Source organism: Paralichthys olivaceus, chromosome 6 (assembly GCF_024713975.1).
Source record: "Paralichthys olivaceus isolate ysfri-2021 chromosome 6, ASM2471397v2, whole genome shotgun sequence".
NCBI classification, from domain to species: domain Eukaryota; kingdom Metazoa; phylum Chordata; class Actinopteri; order Pleuronectiformes; family Paralichthyidae; genus Paralichthys; species Paralichthys olivaceus.
The window spans coordinates 26,654,193-26,676,102 of record NC_091098.1 but is presented as its reverse complement, the minus strand read 5'-3'; the positions used below and the strand labels follow the sequence as shown (position 1 = coordinate 26,676,102).

General features: G+C 46.4%; 1 protein-coding gene and 1 long non-coding RNA gene across 7 annotated transcripts in view; one reads left to right on the top strand and one right to left on the bottom strand.

Moving 5' to 3' along the window:
- Positions 1-190: 190 nt before the first annotated feature.
- On the top strand, positions 191-21,284 carry fgd1 (FYVE, RhoGEF and PH domain containing 1). 6 transcript variants are annotated; one of them, XM_069527552.1, is made up of 24 exons: positions 191-969; positions 1,090-1,263; positions 1,988-2,145; positions 2,347-2,545; positions 2,757-2,853; positions 2,953-3,124; positions 3,231-3,389; positions 12,156-12,461; positions 12,546-12,741; positions 12,860-13,595; positions 13,798-13,887; positions 14,110-14,258; positions 14,359-14,515; positions 14,609-14,747; positions 14,892-14,950; positions 15,043-15,189; positions 15,276-15,368; positions 15,482-15,561; positions 15,746-15,776; positions 15,876-15,977; positions 16,107-16,235; positions 16,490-16,648; positions 16,766-16,912; positions 17,031-21,284. In XM_069527552.1, exons 1-24 carry the CDS (start codon positions 734-736, stop codon positions 17,304-17,306), a joined length of 4,191 nt encoding a protein of 1,396 aa, XP_069383653.1. In that variant the 5' UTR covers positions 191-733; the 3' UTR covers positions 17,307-21,284. The 6 variants fall into 6 exon arrangements, with proteins under 6 accessions (XP_069383653.1, XP_069383654.1, XP_069383655.1 ...); XM_069527553.1 differs by having other exon boundaries at positions 843-969; positions 1,095-1,263; XM_069527554.1 differs by lacking the exon at positions 191-969 and having other exon boundaries at positions 1,156-1,294.
- The window catches only part of LOC138410624 (uncharacterized), a 1,621-nt gene continuing 575 nt past the window's right edge, over positions 20,865-21,910 (bottom strand). The window contains exon 2 of the long non-coding RNA XR_011243324.1: positions 20,865-21,221. This is a non-coding gene — a long non-coding RNA (uncharacterized lncRNA). The remainder of the gene's footprint in view (positions 21,222-21,910) is intronic.

Here is a 21,910-nt window from a genome sequence, read left to right as displayed (position 1 = left end):
CTGTGGTCGTCTGATTCACTGTGACTCTTACACACATCCAATCAAAGCTAATCGATTCGTCCGGCCATTGACAGACACTTAATTGGCAGCAGCTTTGAAAACTGATCAGTGATGAAGCTCCAGTTGCTCAGGAGACAATTATTCACTGATCAATCAATTGATTATCAGAGGAAACACCTGTCACACGTACTGATAATAAAATAACTGGTCCAGGACCAGGTGTTGGTCCTGAAGATGACCTGCTCCAGCTAATACATTCATCTTTGATCATCCAGTCATGTCTGTGTTGATCAGATATCGATCAGGCAGATTTGTTCATAACACATCAACCAGCGATTTCCTACTTGCAGCCAACTCAGTCTATCACATGATTAATCACAGAAGTCAGAACCAATCAAGAGAAACTGATTTAACCCAGATCTGAACGTATCATGTGACATGACGTGATCAGTGACAGGTTCATGTGAAGATACCCGGAAGCTGCATGAAGACTTCAGATCCCATGATGCACAGCTGCCACCTGCTGGTGACGTCAAACAATAACAACACACACACACACACACACCAGTGAAACATGAGACAAACGGAAGTGAGAATATAATTTAGTTTGACGTGAGGTTGTCACGTGCAGTCTGATCTGTAATAATAATAACGTGACCTCTCGGTGACCTCGGACCAGCTGATAAAGCGGCTCTGTGATTGGCTGAGCGGATTGAGCTGCAGACAGGTGAAGATGGTGGCTCGTGAGATCGCGGTGGTTCTGCTGCTGCTCGGATTCTGCTCCGCTTCCGGTCCCGACCCAGAGCGCGGGAGGATGCAGCTGCTGCGCGTGCAGAGTCTGGCCTCTCAACCCAAGTATGGAGACTGCTGGGCGCGTGCTCTGCAGCACCTGGACACGCGCTGCAAGGACATGACGTCAGAGAGCCAGAGGTGGATAGCGCTGCGGTTCGCCCACTGTCACCTGAGCAGGTAACACACGTGTGTAGTTCAGGTGTGTTCGCCTGCACTGTGAAGCAGTGGTTACCATGGTGATCTCAGATTGAACTAAACTGCTAAGTAACCATGTTACCTGACTGTAAACTCTGTCAGCTCAGGGAGGGATTTCCCATCATGCCCTGAGGGCTCTGATGTCAGCAGCTGCACAGGTGGGATGGATGTGGTGGCGTTCAACGCCTTCACAGAGTTCTTCACGCACACTCACGCCATCTGTCACTTCCTGCAGTCTGACGCCTGGCAGAGCCGAGCGGAGGACACCATGTACAGGTGACTTAACGCAATGGCAGTAAACGCGCAGGTAACTTGAGATGCAGGAAGCTAACACGCAGATAAGTTAACTAGACGGTCATTCAGTAAGGCCCAACCCCATTTCACCCCTTCTCCTTACCCCTACCCCTTGTTTTCAAGGGTTATCTTAAAGGGCAGTGGTTGAAATCTTTCCCCACGAATTGGGACAGCCCTTCTGGAAGCTGTTACATCATCAGTAGTCATCGCAAAAACCCTACACATCATCAGTAGTTGTCGATTTAAACAGAAGTGACAAAGTTTTGCCAGGGATGTCATTGTAATAACATTGTTGAGATCTCAAATAAAGCGATGCTGTTGTTTGCAGTTTCTAAAGTGACAAACCTGTAATATCCAAATAACATCTGTGCTAATGAATCAATGACACTTGAAATTGAAAAGCTTGGATGCTGTATTATTTTACATATAAATCAACAGCACACTGTTTCAGGCTGTCAGCTGTTGTCTGTATGTAACCCAGCCAGGACTCTTTGTTATTACAGGAGCAGTTTAGTTCAGTAACATCGCTGCTATATGCGGGGGGGGGGGGGGTGCAACATGAAAATTATCTTAAAATATGATAATTTATTATATATTACCACCTCATCACTTGGACAGAGCCGAACAGAACTAGACAAGATGATTGCTGCAGAGGGCGCTGTTGTTCAGTAAAAGTCTATGGATTTAATGAGTTCTCTCCTCACAGGTTAACAGAGAGTTCAGCAGGTGTTGCTGAGCAGCTTCAGTCCACCAAGCAGATGGCTGAGGAACTTATTGAAGCCCAGAGTGCTGCCTTACAGGCTCAGCAGGAGATCCTGAACAATGGAGAGGAGCTGAGAGTCACCCTGCAAGACTCCACTCAGGGTAAACTCTCACACTCAGGTTCAGTTAGTCTCAGGGACATTTGATGAAGACCAGAGTGAACTCTCCTCTAGAATTCTTCCTGGGTAGAAAACAGTTTATAAAGTGTGAACCTCTTTGTGTCCTGAGTGTGTGACGTCTTCATCCTCCTGTGATGAATCACACAAAGAAGAAGAACCAGACACCTGTGTCTCTCTCTCTCAGGCCTGCGGGCGGTTTTCTCAGAGCTCAGCAGTGTCTCCAGGGAGCAGCAGGTGGCGCTGTCTGAGCTCTTTAACAGAGTTACCTTCCTGCAGAGTTTCTTGTTGATGGAGACTCACAGTCTGAGCTCGTGCTGCTACAACGCTGCAGCTCTTTGCACCTGCTTCCTGCTCACCAGCACCCAGCGCTCCTCCAGAGCCAGGTAACCATGCTCCTCCTTCAGACCTGGCTGCTCCCCACGCCCCCTGCTTCTCAAGTTATGTTACCAGGTCCCCTCATTGAGCAGCCAGGTAACCACCCCCCCTCCTCCAGAGCCAGGTAACCCCTCGCGCTGCTGGAGGACTACTGAATTATCTATTGTGTGTGTGTGTGCGTTCATGTGTGTGTGTGTGTGTGTGTGTGTGTGTGTGTAGGTTGGTGTTGTTGAGTTTGGTGTGTTTAAACTTCTACCTGGAGATGAAGATTTATCAGTTTGTGATGAGCTCTGATAATCCTGAACACAAACACATGGTGAGTACAACTCTGACATCACTCTGACATCACTCTGACATCATGCTTTTTACCGGTGTTGTAAGTTGTAATCGCTGCTGATCCGTCCTGTATCTTTAGGAGCTGCTGAGTGTGTATGTTGGTGTCCTGCGGCGGCTCATGGCGTGTGTCGGAGTGTGTGTTCTGCTGTACGTGTGTGTTCGCTACAGAGACCCTGTGCAGCAGAGTTTGCAGCTGCTACAGCAGCTCAGGGAGACGCAGCGTGGCCTACAGGAGGCGCTACATCGCGCAGGTGAGACCGCAAAAAGAAGCTCAATGAGGCAGCTGAAAGTTGAACCTGTGTCACAGCAGCCTTTGGTGGAGTGAAAAGATATTGCAGCTTGTCTGTCTGTGTGCAGAGCGTCTCGGGGAGACGAGGACAACAACAGTGATGGATGAGAACCGGCCAAAGTGTCGTGAAGAAGAGGACAGGCGAGATGAAGACGATTTCTCCGACCTCAGTCTGAGCCATCATGAGGACGAGGACAACTCTGCGAACACACTCCTCTCACACTCAGGTCAGTACCTGAAGTGTGAACCGTTTGTCCTCTGTCGCAGCTCACAGTTGGGGAAGCGTCAAAGATGCAGACTCCCGTTAAGAGCCGGAAGAAAGATTGACAAAACGCACACACAGGCAAACACACAATATCTACAAAAAAACATTTTATGTGAAACAAAAACTGGGAAATATTTCGATATAATGATGAAGTACAATATGTAAAATCTGTTCATCACCTGGTCAATAGTCTCCATTTTAAACGATCAGTTCAATTTATCCATAAATCATTCGAGCAGTGACAGGTGAAGGGGATATTAGAGCGCCCTCTGCTGGTTCACAACAGTTGATGTCCACATACATTTGGCCACATTTAATTGTGACAGGTCAGAGGACAACTGTTTCCATGCTGCCGTACACTACCCACAATGCCTCAGTGAGTCCAGCCCGGAGGCGTCGCCAACCCCCCCCCTCCCCTCTGGTGTACAGCATCCTGGTGGAGGACAAACAGGTAGATCAGATGTGATTATTGATGATCTGACAGTTGTAGTAGAGGATTATGACTGAAACCAAAACAGACGTCTCCTGCATGACCTCTGACCTCTGACCTATGCTTTGTTTCCTCATGACGCTCAGCCTCGTTACAGCCTGAGGAGCCGACGATCGGAAATTTGCTGAATTTCTCTTCGGCGTCATTGAGTCAACCTATGATGTTTTTAACAGTTTGTCAATAAAGTAAAGTTTTAAACAAGAGACGATTGTTTATGACGCGAAACAAACAAACAAAAGTTACAGGGCGAAACGAAGCCTAATGGGAAATGTAGTTAAAAACAAACAATGATTGGGGACAGTTCGTCATTTTGGATAAAACTCGTTCTGGTCACAGTTGACAGAGTTTTCTCATTGTTAAGATGGAGTCACATGACACATCTCAGGAAGTTCACACTGTGTGAAACCTGCAGGCAGGTGGAGCCCTCTACAGGACAAGTCAACATCTCATGGACAAAAGAGTGAAAGAGTGGAAATTATAAAAATAAAAACTTCTGGAATCTTTCTTCTGCTTCGAATTTCAGCATAAAAAAACAAACGAGGAAGCAGAAAATGAGAAACAGATGTGGGGGGGCTGGTCTGGGATCAGATGTCTGCACACAGGAGGAGGAGTCGTGTTGGTCTGAAGCTCAAATTAGATTTTCACACAAAAGCCTGAAGCAGCCGAAAGAGAGACAGAGAGAGAGAGACATGTCCATCTGTCTGTCTCTGTCTCTTCGTGTCTCTCTCTCTGTCTGCCTGCTCAGACAAAGTGATGTTGGATTAAAAGACAAAGACTGAGTGAAGAAGGAGAAAAAGCTGAGTGGACTCGTTCAGGGAGCTCATGAGGAATCCCATTCTTTCATCTGATCTGGGATCAGCTGCTGCTCTGAAGATTCTGACGTGGACTTGTTCTGTTAACGGGACTCGTCTGGATCTGTGAGGGTCGGAGATGAAGAACAGAAGATTCCTAAAAGTTTGTTTTTCAGGAAAGAAAAGAGAGGGAGGATGGGGGAGAGAGAGGGAGGGTGAAAGACCTCCACATGGCACAAACACGATGCTGCTGAACCCTTCACAATAAAAGCCTGGTTTTAAAAGATGTGGAAACAGGAAGAAGACAAACTGTAAGCGACCTCTTACCTGTGTCCGTGTATGAACTGACGTACCTGTGCAGGTGTGGTCATGCAGCTGAACCAACCTCACTGCTCCCTGCTCCCCACTCCTCCCCCTACCTCCTTCTCCAGTCACTTCAGCACCAAGAGGTTTTCCTACCACCTGAGCTCCACACAGCCGCTCAGCGACTCCACCTGCAGGACAGGTGAGTGAACGCAGCAGTTCAGAACGTTAAGTCTGTTTCTACATTTGAAACATTCTGTGATGTCATCAACATGACTGTGACAGAAAAACCACCAGGTTCACGTCTTTGAAGGACTTCAAAGACGTTTCCTCTCCTGAGAGTCTGAACCGAGCTTCATGTTGGTTTCATAGTTTCCTTCGATCTGTGAGTTTTAGTTTCACATTGTAATTCTGGGACTGACAGACGTACTTCCTGTCGCCATCACCAACGTGGGCGGCGTCTACCTGTACTTGATTCTGATTGGTTTATGGCCCACATCAGCGTGTCGTCAGTTGGGGGCGGGGGGGTAGTGGTCTTTCTGTTTGAACGGAGGAAATGAATAAAGTATTTGGTTGCCATGGTAACACCAATCATGGTGTTAATACCATCAGGTCTTACTCCACAGTACTACAGTACTCCACAGTACTACAGTACTCCACAGTAGTTCAGATGCACCAGGTGAACGTCCTCGAGGTTCAGACATATCGTCGGAGGTGAAGACTGCAGCTGCTTCCTCCTTCTGTTTCTTCTTCTATTGCTAAATGTGTCTCTGCTTCCTGTGATTTGTCCAAAAGTCCAAACTGTCCAACAAAGTGTTTTCACTGTGAACCATCAGAACCTTGGTTCAGTTTGATCCGGATCCAGAACATAAGTCCCAATTAGAATCTGGTAGTTTGAGGTCATGTGTTAGTGCAGAGACATACAACCTCAGGCCAATGATTGTAATTATTCATATGATTTAACTAGATGAAGGATTTTAGTCTTCGAATGTCTGGATCTAAACTAAATCAGAGAAACAAATACGTGTGTGTGAGAGGCTGCATTAATGAATGTGACACAATGAAGGTTCATTTCTATCAATATCTTTCCAAAATTAAATACGGAGTGGTCCTGTGAGAATGTGATGATGTGTGATCACAACCCTCACCCCCGGTCCTCTCAGCAGAACGACATGGGGAGTCAGATATGAGGAGTCAAAAATAGACTGTGTGTGTGTGTGTGTGTGTGTGTGTGTGTGTGTGTGTGTGTGTGTGTGTGTGTGTGTGTGTGTGTGTGTGTGTGTACATTCATATCTGTCCTAGGGGACGAGCGAGCTTCACTCTCTTTAGGTCACTGGGTCTCTTACTGTTGCTCTGGGGGAGGGGCTCTGTGTGTGTGAGGTCAGAGGTCAGCCTGTCAGATGATGACAGAGTGTGTTTGTGTGTCGGTCTCTTGGTCCTCCACAGAGGGGCGGAGTTTCACTGCTGTATTTAAATGCGGGTATGTTTGATTTGCTGACCCTGTTCTCAGGTAACTGGGGTGTGTTTGGTTTTGGTGACTGAGGCAGCAGTGGGAGGGGTCAGAGTCCTGTAGCGCCCCCCTGAGGGAGAAGTTGAACTTTATCGATGAGACGGTGTGTTCATTGTTTGTTTCCTCCTCGGGAATTTAAAGTTGTGCCCTTGAAGCTCTCATCAGTGTCAACCTCCTCTCCCTCCGTTCATGTTGAAGGTGGAGCTGGAGATGCGAGTGTGTTTGAGAGGAGCTGAGATGAGATAATAGAAAGTCTGATGATATGAGATGATTGGGAAGCTGAGTCACTACACGACTGACTCAAGATACAATGAGCAGATGAGATAAGATATAAAGAGATAAAGTGAAGTCAGATAATTTAAGATAGGATCATCCTTTATTAGTCCCACAACTAACTTTGCTTGAGATGTGATGAGATGATGAGATCCTGAGTCTTGTAGTTGTTGTGAGTTCATGCTACACAATGTTTGACCAGGCGAAATCCCGCACTGCTCAACTATGTTTAATCATGAAAACACACTTGAGCTAAGAGAGTGTGAACCTGAACCCGTCTGAGCCCGAGCTGAACCTGTCACACATCCAGTTTTGTTCTGTCCGAACCTGACTCTGTTGATTTGAGGAGGTCCAAATGAAAGACTCCTCCAAAGGTGGTTGAGTGATCGAGCTGAGTCCTGTGGAACTTTCAGATGCCGACTGATTAGATGGTGATGATAACCAACCGGCCATCGTGATCAAATGAAGTTGTGATGGACGTAGGGATCCTGTGACAGCAACATGGAGAAGAATGAACAGGAGAAGATGTGGAGTTTAGATCCCTGTTAGACCCTGGAACAGGAAACACAAGAAGCCCCCCCCCCACACACACACACACACACACACAAAATCTCAATAATCTGGAGCCCCCCCCCCCCACGATCTCAATGTCCAAACACCAATGTCTAAAAGTCTATGACCCCCCCCCATCCCCCTATTTCAAATAATTCCTATCAGATACACAACTGTGTGTGTGTGTGTGTGTGTGTGTGTGTGTGTGTGTGTGTTCACATTTACACACCTACTGTCACCACTGCTCTCTCTACCCCTCTCTCTTCCCTTGTTGTCAAGGAAACCAAAATGGAAGAGAGAGGATGCTCTCCCTCTCTCTCTGTCTCTCTCTCCCCCCCCCCCCCCCTCTCTGCCGCCGCCTGCCTCCCTCTCACCGGGCAGACCCACTGAACAAACCGATCGGATCTAACCTACTTATCCGTCCTGCAGCGGCTCTGCGGCGGTGTCCGGACCGTCCGTGTGTCGGTGGTTCCGGTCCGTGTGTGTGTTAGTGTGTGTGTGTGTGTGTGTGTGAGTGACCGGTTTCTTGCTCGTGCTGTGGACCGGGAGAGCCGCTCTCTCTCCGCACTAACGTCTCTTTAATGACCGGATTCGTGTTGTGCTGCGCGATGTACATGGACAGAAGCAGCCTGAGCAGGGGTGAGTGACGCGCGTGCACGTACACACACACACACACACATACTGGAAACCGCTGCATGAGGGATGAAGCTGCAGCTGTGCACACGCACGGGCGCGCGTACAGCTGCAGCTTCATCCCTCGTCTGCTGATCACGGTGATGATGATGATGAAGATGATGGTGATGAAGAAGAAGAGGGTCACAATAATCATGATGATGATGATGGGAAAGACATACGCGCGTCCCCACTGTGTGTCGTGCACGCGCACACACTGACCGACATCTCGCCGCAGTGGATGTAGGGTAGTGTGGCTGCACGAGACTGCGTCTGCCAGATGTGTCTGTGCTGCTGCTGTTAATGATCCGGGTGACGTCACCTGATCAATAATCAATATGCCATCATCACTGACACGAGACATCAGACTAATTACAGCACAGACTGCGTGCGTGCGTGTGTTTCTGCAGACAGACGGACACACCCCCCACACGCGCGCACACACGTTAACCATTAAAATGGCGGTTTATAGTGATGAAGGTGAATCAAACGACTCTATCGTCTGTAGGTCAAACAGCTGGAATCTATTCGGAGGTTCTGTCTGATGCAGGAACGGAACCTTGTTCCTCTTCGTCCTGTTGAAAACCTCGTGCACTTGGTTTGAACGTGATCTGTGTCCGGACTGAAGAAATGCAGCTAAACCCATGAGAACCATAACTTCCATCATGACCATTAACCCCATGAATGATAGAACCTCCTAAAGTACCATGTGAAGGATTTACAGAACCCCCACATCAAACCAAGTAGAACATTCATGATGAGAAACATTCCAAAGATCTGCTGGAACCCCCTCAGTGAAGGACATCTACAGCTAAAGGACCCATATAATCCACCCGATGATCCTTAGGTATGACTTGAACCATCTTGTGGGAAGAACCCTATAAACCCAATCTCAGACCTCTAGAACCTCCTCGGTTACAGAACAATCAGAAGGACGATTCACAGATTCTGAAAGATCCAAGAAGCTAATTTTGGTTCCATGAAACGGGCAGATGTTGAAACACTGCAGCACGATACATCAAAACCTTTGTGTGTCTATAGTTGGTCCAGGAAATGGTTTGGTTAGTTCCATCCAGAGGGAGAAACATTTATCCAGATGTTTTAAAATCGGTTCTTTTCTGTGTCGCTGTGTGTGAAGACTAAAAGGTTCATATTGGAGTTGGAGAAAATAGTTGTTGAACAACCGCTGACCTGATGGTCACAGAGAGTCGTGGAGAACATGTTACCAATCAGACCGATCACAGCTGCTGTGGTCGGTGTTGACGTGAAGTCAATATCTAGGCAGATGTACGTCAGGGTAGGATGTAGGTCAGAGCGTTGGAAACATATGATGTTGATTCAACATACAAATTATAAATTGATTTTAAATGTTCAACTAACCAGCTCGGGTCGGACTGACCCACCTACCAACCAACCTGTGTTTGTACCTTCTCACCAACCAACCAAAGACCTGAGAGACACTAACTACCCCCACTCTGTCATAACTGAATTACCTACAGACCAACTGGTTATCTTACCTGCTGACCTACTAACTAACCTACCACCCAGCCTATCTGCATGTTCCTGATGACCAACCACCCAAACCAAGTTACTTGTCTACCTCCGGTCCATGCGGGTATTACCCAGAGGCTCACTGTGTCGCACCGTGAACGCTCATCTTCATCAGTCACTGACAGAAATTAATGAGTTGATGGACGTCTTCCATTAGGTGTGCCCCCCCCCCCCCCCCCCCTCCCTGTCTGTGACCTCTACCTCACTGAATCGTTGGCTGTCACAGGCGTAGTGGTCCACACTGTTGCTGCTGTGTCATTGAGCTACATTACTATAGACACACAGTATATACACACCGTATATACACACAGTATATATACACACAGTATATATATACACTGTATATATACACACAGTATATACACACAGTATATATACACACAGTATATATACACACATTTATGTATATACAGTATATATACACACAGTATATATACACTGATAGAAGTAATGTTTACAACTGAACAGTTTTCTGTTTCTGTTATTTGTCTTTTCACATGAATTTTGTGGCAAAATGTGTAACTGGTCTGATTTACAAACAAACAAGGTTAAACATCCAATCTACTGACCTACTGACCAGTCTACTGACCTACTGACCAGTCTACTGACCTACTGACCAGTCTACTGACCTACTGACCAATGTACTGACCAGTCTACTGACCTACCGACCAGTCTACTGACCTACTGACCTACCGACCAATCTACTGACCTACTGACCAGTCTACTGACCTACTGACCAATGTACTGACCAGTCTACTGACCTACCGACCAGTCTACTGACCTACCGACCAATGTACTGACCTACCGACCAGTCTACTGACCGATCAGCCGGTTTACTAACTCACACTGAGATGGACCGGAATGTGTGACTTGATGGTATTGGAAGAATTCTGGGTAATTTAATTTTTAGTGTAGTCAATGGAAATTAACTGACTGAAGACACACACACGCACACACATACACACACATACTCACACACACACACACCATCTGCTTTACATTAGCCTGTTGATGTTTTCCCATGACCTCTCCCATCATGTTCACACACACACAAACACAAACACACACACACACACTTCCTGTAACTTTAACCCTGATGAATCTCCACAACATCAGATTCATTACGATGGTTGGAGGACGGAGCTGCATCGACCAGTCAGATCAGGAGTCTCCTCCGAGGTCAGAGGTCGCTGTTTGTTTCCTCAGTGTTGACGATGATCTGGTTTCTGATCACGAATGATTGATGTGAAAGAATAAATCAGCGACTCAGCAGAAAACACGAGTGGAACATGGAGTTTACATCCAACGCTCAGTGTGAGCGCAATAAGGAGAATGATGTCATAGTGAGGATGCTGTGATGTCACAGTGACATCATCAAACAGGTGATGATGATGATGATGATGATGGTGTGTGTGTGTGTGTGTATGTTTTTGTTGTCTTTTTGAGACCTTTCCTGGTATACACACAGACCTTGTGGGGACCAAAGCTTCTGGTTAAAGTTAGCTTGTGTCCCGACAAGGATAGCTGCACCAACGTGTGTGTTAGTGCAAAGTTTAAATATGTTTCATGTCCTGACAGAGTTTAGTTTTATTTGACTTGAGACAGAAATGTGAGTAGACTGTGGTCACACACACACACACACACACACACTCTCTCTCTCAGTAATAGCTTCCAGATGATGTCTCAGTGCTGAACTGAAATAAATTCCACACGGAGACAAAGACTGAGATGTTTGTGGTTTGTTAACAGTCGCAGCTCATTGGCTGAACCCCGGTGTTCCCTGACAGCTGATTGGATAAAAAGACACAATTTCAGTTTGGGCCGGCTGTGGCTGAGGGGGTGGAGCGGTCATCCTCTAAAAAGAAGGTCGGCGGTTTGATCCCAGTCTTCACAAGATACTGAACCCCGAAAATGACCCTTCTCATAGAGAAAGTGCTGCACATACATGCACTGAATGAATGTGTGGGTGAGTGGGAAACTTTTGTGAAAAGCACTTTGAGGGTCATCAAGACTAGAAAAGATCGAAATGAACACGGACCATTTATCATTTCATTTTGAAGCTGAGACCACGATGAGACGTCCGTTACTTTGGTTCAGTTGAATTTGACCAACAGAAACATTTGTGTTACTGAAACAGCTGCTGTATTACAACTCCCATGAGGCCTTGATAATAATGAAACTGACCCCGACATCAGCAGGAAGTTGTTCATTTTCACATTGTGAAATAAAAATGACACATTTAAAAGATCGATATATATGTATTTATAGATATATATGTGTATGTGTATATATATATGTGGAGCAGACAACACATCTGAATTCGATGAATTAGAATAAAAACAGAAGACATGTGTCAGTGAAACCTTCAGCCAATCAGAGCAGAGTTGTGTCCTGTGGCCCTAAGGTGCTGCAGCTGGAGAACAACTCCCACCATGTTTTAAGGTCAAGTGACCTTGTGACGATTTGCAGCTCTAACCAGCATGCATTGTGTTTAGACCAGCATGCATCATGTTAATTAAGCACTGTACAGCACGGCGTCTCGTTGAATGCACCTAATATCATTTGACCCATCCTTCCCTTCCCCAGGTCCCTCCTCCTCTTCCAGTCCCAGCTTGTTGACAAAGAGTCTCTCTCTGGAGCCGTCTTGCTCACCTTGCGGCCACCAGGGGGCGCTGGATGCTGACGTTCCTCAGCAGCTGAGCTCAGACCCGGGGCCTGGCTCCTCCTTCTTAGGCCCCGCCTCCCTGGATGGAGGGGCACTGCTGACAGAGCGCTGCGGCTCAGCTGAGGGGCTGCTGATGGTCAACAACACGGGGCCGCCAGAGCTGCCGGCTACAACGCTAACGCCACCGAGCAAGAACCGACCCCCGCTGCCGGGGCCCAAACCTCAGGGTGACGAACTTTACTTTCATTTTTATTTTAATAGAAAACACATCAATGACATCACTAACTGACCTCTGACCCTGCCCTCCACAGTCCCCCCAAAGCCCCCCCACCTCCAGCAGACAGCAACGACAAGGCCACGCCTCAAGGCTCCGGAAAAGCCCCTCCCACCTCCTCCACCATATAGACCCCTCCCAGTAGACCCCAGGGGAGGACGGACTCCACCTACTCGTGTTGACGGCACCGCCTCCCCCTCCTGTGTCCTGTCACTCATCGAGAAGTTTGAGCGGTGAGTTGTGATTGGTGCAGAGGAGGTGTGGTTTCATAGCTTTAGATTTGATTGTCTGATATTATTGTACGTTAATTGTGTGTTGTTGTTTATTAATGTGTTTAATGTTCGTTCACAGCGAACAGATCATCGTTGTTCCTGACATCAGCGGGGGGGCTCTGTGTCCCCGCCTCACGGACTCCTCCTCCTCTCGACCTTCTTCTCCTCCACCACCATCATCATCATCCCCTGCCCCTCCCCCAACAGGTGAGGAGCTGCCTTCTGAGGTTGAAGGTCGTGATGACATGACAGTGGAGGATGAGGTGGGCGACCTACGTAATGATGACGATGATGACGAAGATGATGAAGAGCTGGCAGCGGCGTGTGGTAATGACATCCATCAGAAACGTCTGTCCATGGAGTCAGGTTACAGCGCCTCAGAGAAACACCTGGAGGACGATGTGGTCGCTGTGGAGATGAGGGAGCAACAACAACAACAGCCGCCGCTGCTTGACCAATCAGAGCTTCCGTCAGAGCGTCTGTCGCTGCCGTCCTCACAGACAGACGGGAAGCTAGCCAATCGGGACAGTGGGATCGACAGCATCAGCTCGCCATCGCACAGCGAGGAGTTGTGCTTCGCCAGCGTGGAGGACGGGGGAGTGGTTTATCCCTGCAGCCCGGCCCTCCTCCCGCGCCTCTCCAGCTCGTCCTCATATGCTGGGGAGGGTGATGGGGAGGAGCTAGGGGTGAGGGGAGCGGCGAGGAGGAGGAGGGACTTCTCTGAGGAGGGAGACAGTGACCTGGAGGAGGAGGAGGAGGCAGAGCTAACACTGGTGCTGGCCCCTCCCAAAACAGACAGGCAGGACTCTGCTGAGGTGAGACGCCTTCACTGACCCTGACAACCATCGGAAAATAATGATTCTTAGTATAAAGTTTTTATTATTAATTTAAGGAGAAGTTTTCTGACCTGACTCACAAGATTGTTTGGTTAACGACTGGCCGCTGGCGAGCTAACTGCTAACATCAAACTTCCTGGTTTTGATGAATCTGTTGAAGTGTCTGTCTGTCTCTGTCCAGCTGTCCGTCCAGCAGAGGGTCTTCAACATCGCCAACGAGCTGCTGCACACTGAGATCGCCTACGTCTCTAAGCTCCACCTCCTGGACCAGGTTAGTCACCTGAACCACCTCAGAGTCTTCGTTATTGTGTCACATCGTTGGTGTGGTTTCTGTTGCCATAGTAACACAGTTTCACGACATTACAATCCTCTCCTCCAGAGGGGTAGAGAGGAGTGGCACAGCGCCCCCTGGTGAAGTCATTTGGATTAATTATTTGGATAAATTTATGAAATTGCTCATCACGTTCACTCCCCTTGGCTCCGGCTCTCGCAGGTCTTCTGTGCCAGACTCCTGGAGGAGGCGCGGTCTCGCTCCTCCTTCCCCTGTGACGTTGTTCAGGGAATCTTCTCCAACATCTGCTCGATCTACTGCTTCCATCAACAGTTCCTGCTGCCAGCGCTACAGAAACGGATGGAGGAGTGGTGAGTGGACTGGAGGAGGAAAACTCTTCTCCTCGTCTTCCTTTTCTCCAGGCTCTGCTCCTCAGGACTCACGCTGACTCTGTTCCTTCTTTGTGTTCAGGGACTCGAACCCACGGATCGGGGACATCCTGCAGAAGCTGGCTCCCTTCATGAAGATGTACGGAGAGTATGTGAAGAACTTTGACCGGGCCATGGAGCTTGTGAACACCTGGATGGAAAGATCGGCTCAGTTTAAGACCATCATCCAGGAAATCCAGGTACAGATCAGCACTGCTGCAGCGCTGCACTGGTCTTGTTGTCGTTTTGTGTGCTGGTGTGTGAAACTGTGTGTGTCTGTTGTGTTTGTGCAGAGGGAGGAGCGCTGTGGGAACCTGACGCTGCAACATCACATGTTGGAGCCGGTTCAGAGGATTCCTCGCTACGAGCTGCTGCTCAAAGATTATCTACACCGTCTGCCAGAGGATGCCCTGGACCACAGGGACGCCCAGAGTACGAGAAACAAACACACCCCAACATCAACGTGATGACAATGATGCTAATAGTGTGTTAGCATTAGCTAACACCAGCCAACATTAGCTTACAGTAGCTAACGATCAGTGGAGCTCACAGAGTCACCAGTGTTTGTCTCCACAGAGTCTCTGGAGCTGATCGCCACAGCAGCTGAACACTCCAACGCTGCCATTAAGAAGATGGTGAGAGTTTTATACAGTTTTCACTCATCAACCTTCTGAAGCTGGTCACAAACAGCTGCCGCTTCACTCCCTTTGTCTGTTTGTCTCGTCAGGAGCGGATGAGGAAGCTGTTGAAGGTGTACGAGTTACTGGGAGGAGAAGAAGACATCGTTAACCCGACTAACGAGCTGATCAAAGAAGGATACATCCTCAAACTGTCCAACAAGAACGGGACTACGCAGGACCGATACCTCATACTGGTTCTGTTCTTTCCTCTGTGTCCTTCACTGATTTCCAGGACATTACAACAGAGACAGTATCATGTGACATGTGTCTCTCTCTGCAGTTTAATGATAGGCTGCTGTACTGCGTCCCAAAGCTGCGCCTGATTGGTCAGAAGTATGGTGTCCGTGCTCGCATTGACGTGGACGGTATGGAGGTGAGACAATAAGACCTGAAGCATGTTGAGGGGGGTGGTGTTGTGTTTGTACAACTGGTTCATGGTGGATTCCGAGGTCCTGATATTACTGTTCTGACCCCCCCCCCCCCCAGCTGAAGGAGCCCAGCGGAGCTGCAGTTCCCAGGACGTTCCTGGTTTGTGGAAAGCAGAGATCACTCGAGCTTCAGGCCAGGTACAATCACATCCAGTCTCAAGACCCTTCCCTTTTGGGTCCAGATGAAACTGAACCATGGTTTGTTTGTTAACCAAAACTAACCAGATCAAATGAAACAATGGAACAAACACATGAAGCCTGGTTCTGACCTCAGGTTCATCAGTGAAACTGGTTCTGACTCATTCTCTGTTTGTCTCTGCAGGACAGAGGACGACAAGAAAGACTGGATCCAGGTAAACTCAGCGATGTCAGAGCAGTTTCATTCCTCATGTTTACACGTTTCCAGGAAAAACACAAAATATGTTTATGTCTGTGTCTGTGTCTGTTTTCAGGCCATCCAGGCAACGATCCAGAGACACGAGCAGACGATGGAGAGCTTCAGACATTTGAACTGTTCACTACGAGATGATGAGTCCACACCACCTCACTCCCCGGTAACACACACACACACACACACACACACACACACAAACACACATATATAAACAGACATACTGTATACAAACACACATATACAAACACACACATATGTACTCACGGCTGATTGTGTTTGTGTTCTTCAGAGTTGTGTGGAACTGGGGAAACGAGCTCCAACTCCGATCAGAGAGAAGGAAGTGACGCTGTGCATGAAGTGTCAGGAGCCATTCAACTCCATCACCAAGAGACGACACCACTGTAAAGCCTGCGGACACGTACGTCCATCACTCAACAACCAACGGTCCAGTTAGTTCTGTCCAGTTAGTTCTGTCCAGTTAGTTCTGTCCAGTGAGTCCGGGACAAGGACAAAATAATAAAAACAGGACGTAAAACTCAACAGACACATAAATGAATTCAGTCTAGGCAGGAAGTTACAGGGGGACAGATCAGACTGTGACACATCTGATTATAACAACCAGAGACATGCAGCCACAATCACCTGTCGTCCATTTGTCTCTGTTGAAACCAGGTGGTTTGTGGGAAATGTTCGGAGTTTCGTGCTCGTTTGTCATACGACAACAATCGCACCAATCGAGTTTGTGTCGACTGCTACGCTGCACTGGTGGGAGTGTTGCCGTCGCCCGTTACGCTGACCAGCAGCATCCAGAGGAGGCGCTCGATCCTGGAGGTTAGTGCGACATCGCTTTGACATCACTGTGATGTCACCATGACGTCACCATAGAACAGGCTCCTCAGAAATATAAACGTCCACCAAGCATTGAGTTTGTCTCTGTCGTCTCCATAGAAACAGGCCTCGCTGGCGGCAGAGAACAGCGTGATTTGTAGTTTTCTTCACCACGTGGAGAAAGGAGGGGGGCGGGGCTGGCAGAAGGCCTGGTTCGTCATCCCTGAAAACGAGCCGCTGGTGCTCTACATCTACGGAGCGCCACAGGTACGTCACATCAAACACTGAACAGACAGTAACCATGGCAACACTGAAACTGGCCCTATTTTCTTTCGGTGTTTGCGGTGTTCGAATAGCCATGAGGTCTGTTTGTCGTCTCCACCAGGACGTGAAGGCGCAGCGCAGCGTTCCTCTGATTGGCTTTGAAGTCTCTCTCCCGGAGTCATGTGACCGTCTGGAGAGACGCCACGCCTTCAAGATCTCCCAGAGTCACCTGACCCTGTATTTCAGCGCCGAGGGGGAGGAGCTACAGCGGCGATGGATGGACGTCTTGTCAAGGGCTGGGAGGGGGGAGGAGCCTCAGGTCCACCACCCAATTGTGGAGAGTCTGGAGGAAGAGGGGGAGGAGCTAGTAGCTGCAGCAGAGGGCGAGAATACGTGATTCTGTCAGTTGAGAAATGATGGCAATTAAGAAGGCGGGGTCTTTAGATGATGATCAGTCCTGATTGGAAACCGGAACAAGCCAGTGTCACTGGTACACACACACACACACACACACACACACACACACACACACACACACACACACTCTCTGTATATTTAAAGTTGCGTACTTCGTCTGCATGATTCCTTCCTGCTGTCAACACAAGATGGCGTCTCTCTCTCTCTCTCTCTCCTCCTTCTCCTTTCACCTGTGAGGCGAGGTGGGTGGAGCCTCTGGTCACATAGGTAACTTTTATAAATGTGGTTACAGTAAACTCCTCCCTCTGTTTTTATACTACACCTTCCATGAGCCCCAGCTGCTGTTTCTATGGCGATGCCTCCACCAGAGTTGTGCCGTCACTGTCGTCTTCAGGAAACTGACCCAAATTCCCAAATTTTTTTAAATACGTGAATTTATCCAATGAGCTCACGGCAACAGGAGTCTGGAGCTCTCTGATTGGATGTTTGTTGGACGTCCAGTTTTCAGAAGGTTACTGTGAGTTACTGTTAATTTAACTAATTTAATTTATCGTATAATTTAACGTATGTAACGTTTCTCTGGAGCGGCCGAGGTCAACAGTTTGCAGAAAATGGACTCGAGTGGCGGAAGCAGTGTCCACTCACCTCCATGTGGCCACTCACAGTACTGCACCTAAAAACCTGTTCAGTGTGTCAGTCAGAGCAGTCCCCCTGCTGGTGGATCAGGGTACTGCAACACGTTCAGTTATTACAACATTGCCGCGTTAGAGACTTTTAATATATAAAATCTAAAATAAATACAACTTTCGCAGAGGAAGAGAAGAGAAGACAGTTCATATTGCAAATAAATGATCTAAGAGCCCAGTTATTTGAAGCAGTTCAAATTTGAAGAAGTTTTTATATATATTTATTGTGTGTGTGTATATATATATATATATATAAATATATATATATGAGAACACAGACAGGTTTACAATTCTGATTGTGTAGAAGTGACCTGAGGTTTTTACGCTCTGTCATCGCTGCCTTGGACGATGAAGAAAGAGATAATAAGATTCTTCCCCGTTTTTAAAAATGAAAGTGTTAAAACATGAAGGAGGTTAAAGATGTTTCATTTTTTAAATCCTAATTTTACCTGAAGAAAAACAATGATTTCACCCTTCGTGATGTCACTGCTCCAAAACTACAGCTCCCCACAACCTCAGCTCTGAGGCTGGTCTGCTCTCTGCAGGTGAAGCATGGTACTGCAGGTTGTTGTCACTCGCCTGAAGAAATCTCCCACATGTAGTAAAATAAAAAATACATCTTTAATAATTTATACTTTATAAATTAAAGATATTGTCTCATTGTTACATGTTACTAATGATATATATCATGTGACATCATGTAACATGTATCATAAAAAATAAGAAAAATTAAAAGTGATAAAAGTATTTGACTATATTATGAGAAAACTTGATTAGTTATAAAATAAAACATTAATCACATTGTTTTCACTCAATTATATTTTTTACATATTTATTACTGTCACATGTTTATAATCAGATAGACTTAATGATACAGTATTGAATATTCCATAATATATTTATATGTTCCATAATTACATTAAAAAAGATAGAATTCAGTAAAATACAATTCTACATTTTGTATCTGATGATAATTATTTCAGAGTATTACCTGCCTCCTCTTTTAAATGGCCAGATGACAAAGTAATGAATTCTTAAAAACTAGTAACTGAAGATGAAATCATCAGTTCGGATGTAAAGTGTCGGTGGAGTTTTAAAGACTCTGGAACCAAACTGGACTCTGAACCTCTGCTGGTGACACGGACTCTTGTTTCCTGGATTTCCAGCGTTTAGACAGAGCCGACGTGAACAGACTCGTCTCGTTGCAGCTTTTCTTTTGGACAAAGTGTTTTGATAGTGAAAAAGTGAATATTGTTAATATTGTTCTTGTGATTCTGAAGAATCTGAGTGAAAAGATGAAACTTCTCGTTGGATATTTCTGTGTTAATGAGTCGGGTTGTGTTCGATGTTTGCTTGATGCAAGAAGAAAACTAAGACTAAAATTTTTGTAAATATAATTTATTTCCTTGTGACCCTGCCCCACCCTGGTCACGTGACTGTGTCAAGGTCAAAGGTCACAGGCAGAGCCCTGCAGCGGCCATGTTGGCTCCACAGGTGAGGTTAACAGGGTGAAGGTTAAAGGAACAGTTTGACATTTTTCCCTGGTTCTGTGTCATCTCACCTTCATCTCTGTTGCTCTTCAGATAGGTCCAGGACCTGGTTAGCTTAGCTTAGCATCAAGACTGGAAGCAGAGGTAAACTAAGCAGCCATTAAACAAGATAAGTCAAAAGATCGAGTGAAAATTCCAAAAGAATTGTTTAGTAAAACATGAAGGCATCAAATCTGTTAAATGCTACAGTTTGACTGGGAGCTAATAACACTTCTAATAATGCTAATCTGTGGTTAGCTTGTAAACAGTAACTGTGGGAGAAACTGAACGAAGTTCACATTTAGCATGCTAACACAACTGCACTTTAAATCTTAAAATCTAATACTTAGCACAACAGAAAATATCGGCAGTTCCTTTTCCTCATTTAACAGAGTTAGGCTAACAGTTTCCCCCTGCTTCCACTCTTTGTGCTAAGCTAGGATAACACATGTTTCTGTGATATTCATCTGAAACCTGTGACTCTGTTGAATTCTTCCTGCGTCGCTGTGGTGCTCAGTCTCTGGATGTCGCAGCGTGTTTTTGGTTTGTGAAGAGGACTCCAGTGGTCGTCCTCTCCTGCCTCAGTGGAAGGAAATGGCCTAGAACTCGTCCTCAGAGTCGTCATCAGGTCCAAATCTTTCCGTCTGATTTGAGCAATCGATGTTTGTTTTAGTTTTGTTTGAGTTAAAATTTTTACTCTTGCAGGAAACATTTGAATTTGTTATTATATGAGGGACTTTTTTACATTCTAGCTTTGTGGGTAATTGAAAAATGGAAGATTTGCTCAAATGTTTTCTCGTTACCACAGGCTAGCATTAGCTTCTGGTCAAAATAACTTGTAATGCTCTCAGTGAACTGTTAAAGTGATGATGTTGATGATGATGATGATGATGATGATGATGAAAATGTTGTTGGTTTTCTTTTCTTCATGTCTTTTCTTTTTTTCTTCCTGGTCGGTCTGATGCTGGTGACGCTGTGTTTGTCCGTCACTGTGATGTTACATCAGTTTCCATCTTTTCACACCACGTGAGTGTGTGACTTCCTGTTCCTGTCCGAAGCTGCTGTTACCTGAGGATCATTAACCAGACGTCAGGGCTCAGGTGAACGTTTGTTATCTGACACAAAACAACCACAGGCGTGAAGCAGCCGCCGTCACCACGGCGACCATCCAAACAGGCTGAAACATGCATGAAACAAACACTGTTCATATGTTGGCATGTGGAATAGAAACATTAACGAACCTAAATCTACATGTGCCAATATGGCCGTTAAACAACCAATCAGAGGAGACTAGGAGGTGATGTCACGTAATTGAATGACATCTTCTTTTTTTTTTTTGTGACCAGAGTTCTCACCCCGCTGACTTCTCGTTAGAGGAACTCGGGGTTTCTGGAGCAGCATGTTACCATGGTGACCTCCAGGTTCCCTGAGCCTCATTCTCCTATGCTGGTTTCACTGTTGTCATAGCAACCACTAGACTTTAGTTACCATGACAACAGTCTCCACCAGCACCTCTCTTTTCTCTCTGTGGGTGTAACAGCAGCATGTTTGTGGACTCTTCGTCTTCCTGTTGTACTTCTGGTACCTAGTTATTATTGATTATGGATTGATTGCAGGTTATTGGTTAGTGGCCGGCCACTGCCTTCCATTCTGTCCATGTCTGTTTCCCATCATGCAGTTCTGTAAGAAAATAACATGAGAAATGTTTATGAGGTTATAAATGAAATAAAAAGATGAAAACGGTCTGCAAGTACTTGACTCAAGTTTATTAGTAATAGTATAAATTAAAAAAACTTTTTGTACAAATACATTTTTCTCTTATATCTTTATGCTTTATTGACAAACAGCAACATTAACAACTGCCAAAGCATGAAAGCAATAACGTGACCATCCTCACACATTACTGTATATGCCACTATATAAGATATAATAATATGTATTGCATTATATCTGTGCCTGTCTAGTTCCACAGATCCTCCCTCCTCTCTCTAAGCAGTACCAAAGGTCAGGTTATAGATAAAGGACCACCCAGCAGAACATGGTGTCCACGCTCACAGACTTTCATATCGATCTCAGAGGCTCCAAACATCTTCAACTCTTTCGCACATTTCACCAGTGACAGGACACAAGATTCAGGAATGCATATTTAGATTCAACTGTCCAGTAGGATGTGAACACCTGTAACATAGAGAGTGACCGTAATTCTAGCCATTCATGGATGTGCTGTCAGAATGGGTGACGCAGGGTGAGGGAGATATATGGGGATGCAGTGGGAGACATCTCAGTTCAGAGGACCAACAGGATCCAGATCAACAGGATCCATATCAACAGGATCCAGATCAACAGGATCCATATCAACAGGATCCAGA

What these genes read in the sequence shown, in the direction of transcription:
- fgd1 (XM_069527552.1), top strand. Translation starts at nt 734, where the DNA reads ATGGTGGCTCGTGAGATCGCGGTGGTTCTGCTGCTGCTCGGATTCTGC. An exon ending in GCCGGGGCCCAAACCTCAGG is followed by an intron (nt 12,462 to 12,545) that starts GTGACGAACTTT and finishes TGCCCTCCACAG; the next exon opens with TCCCCCCAAAGCCCCCCCAC. An exon ending in ACGCTGCCATTAAGAAGATG is followed by an intron (nt 14,951 to 15,042) that starts GTGAGAGTTTTA and finishes TTGTCTCGTCAG; the next exon opens with GAGCGGATGAGGAAGCTGTT.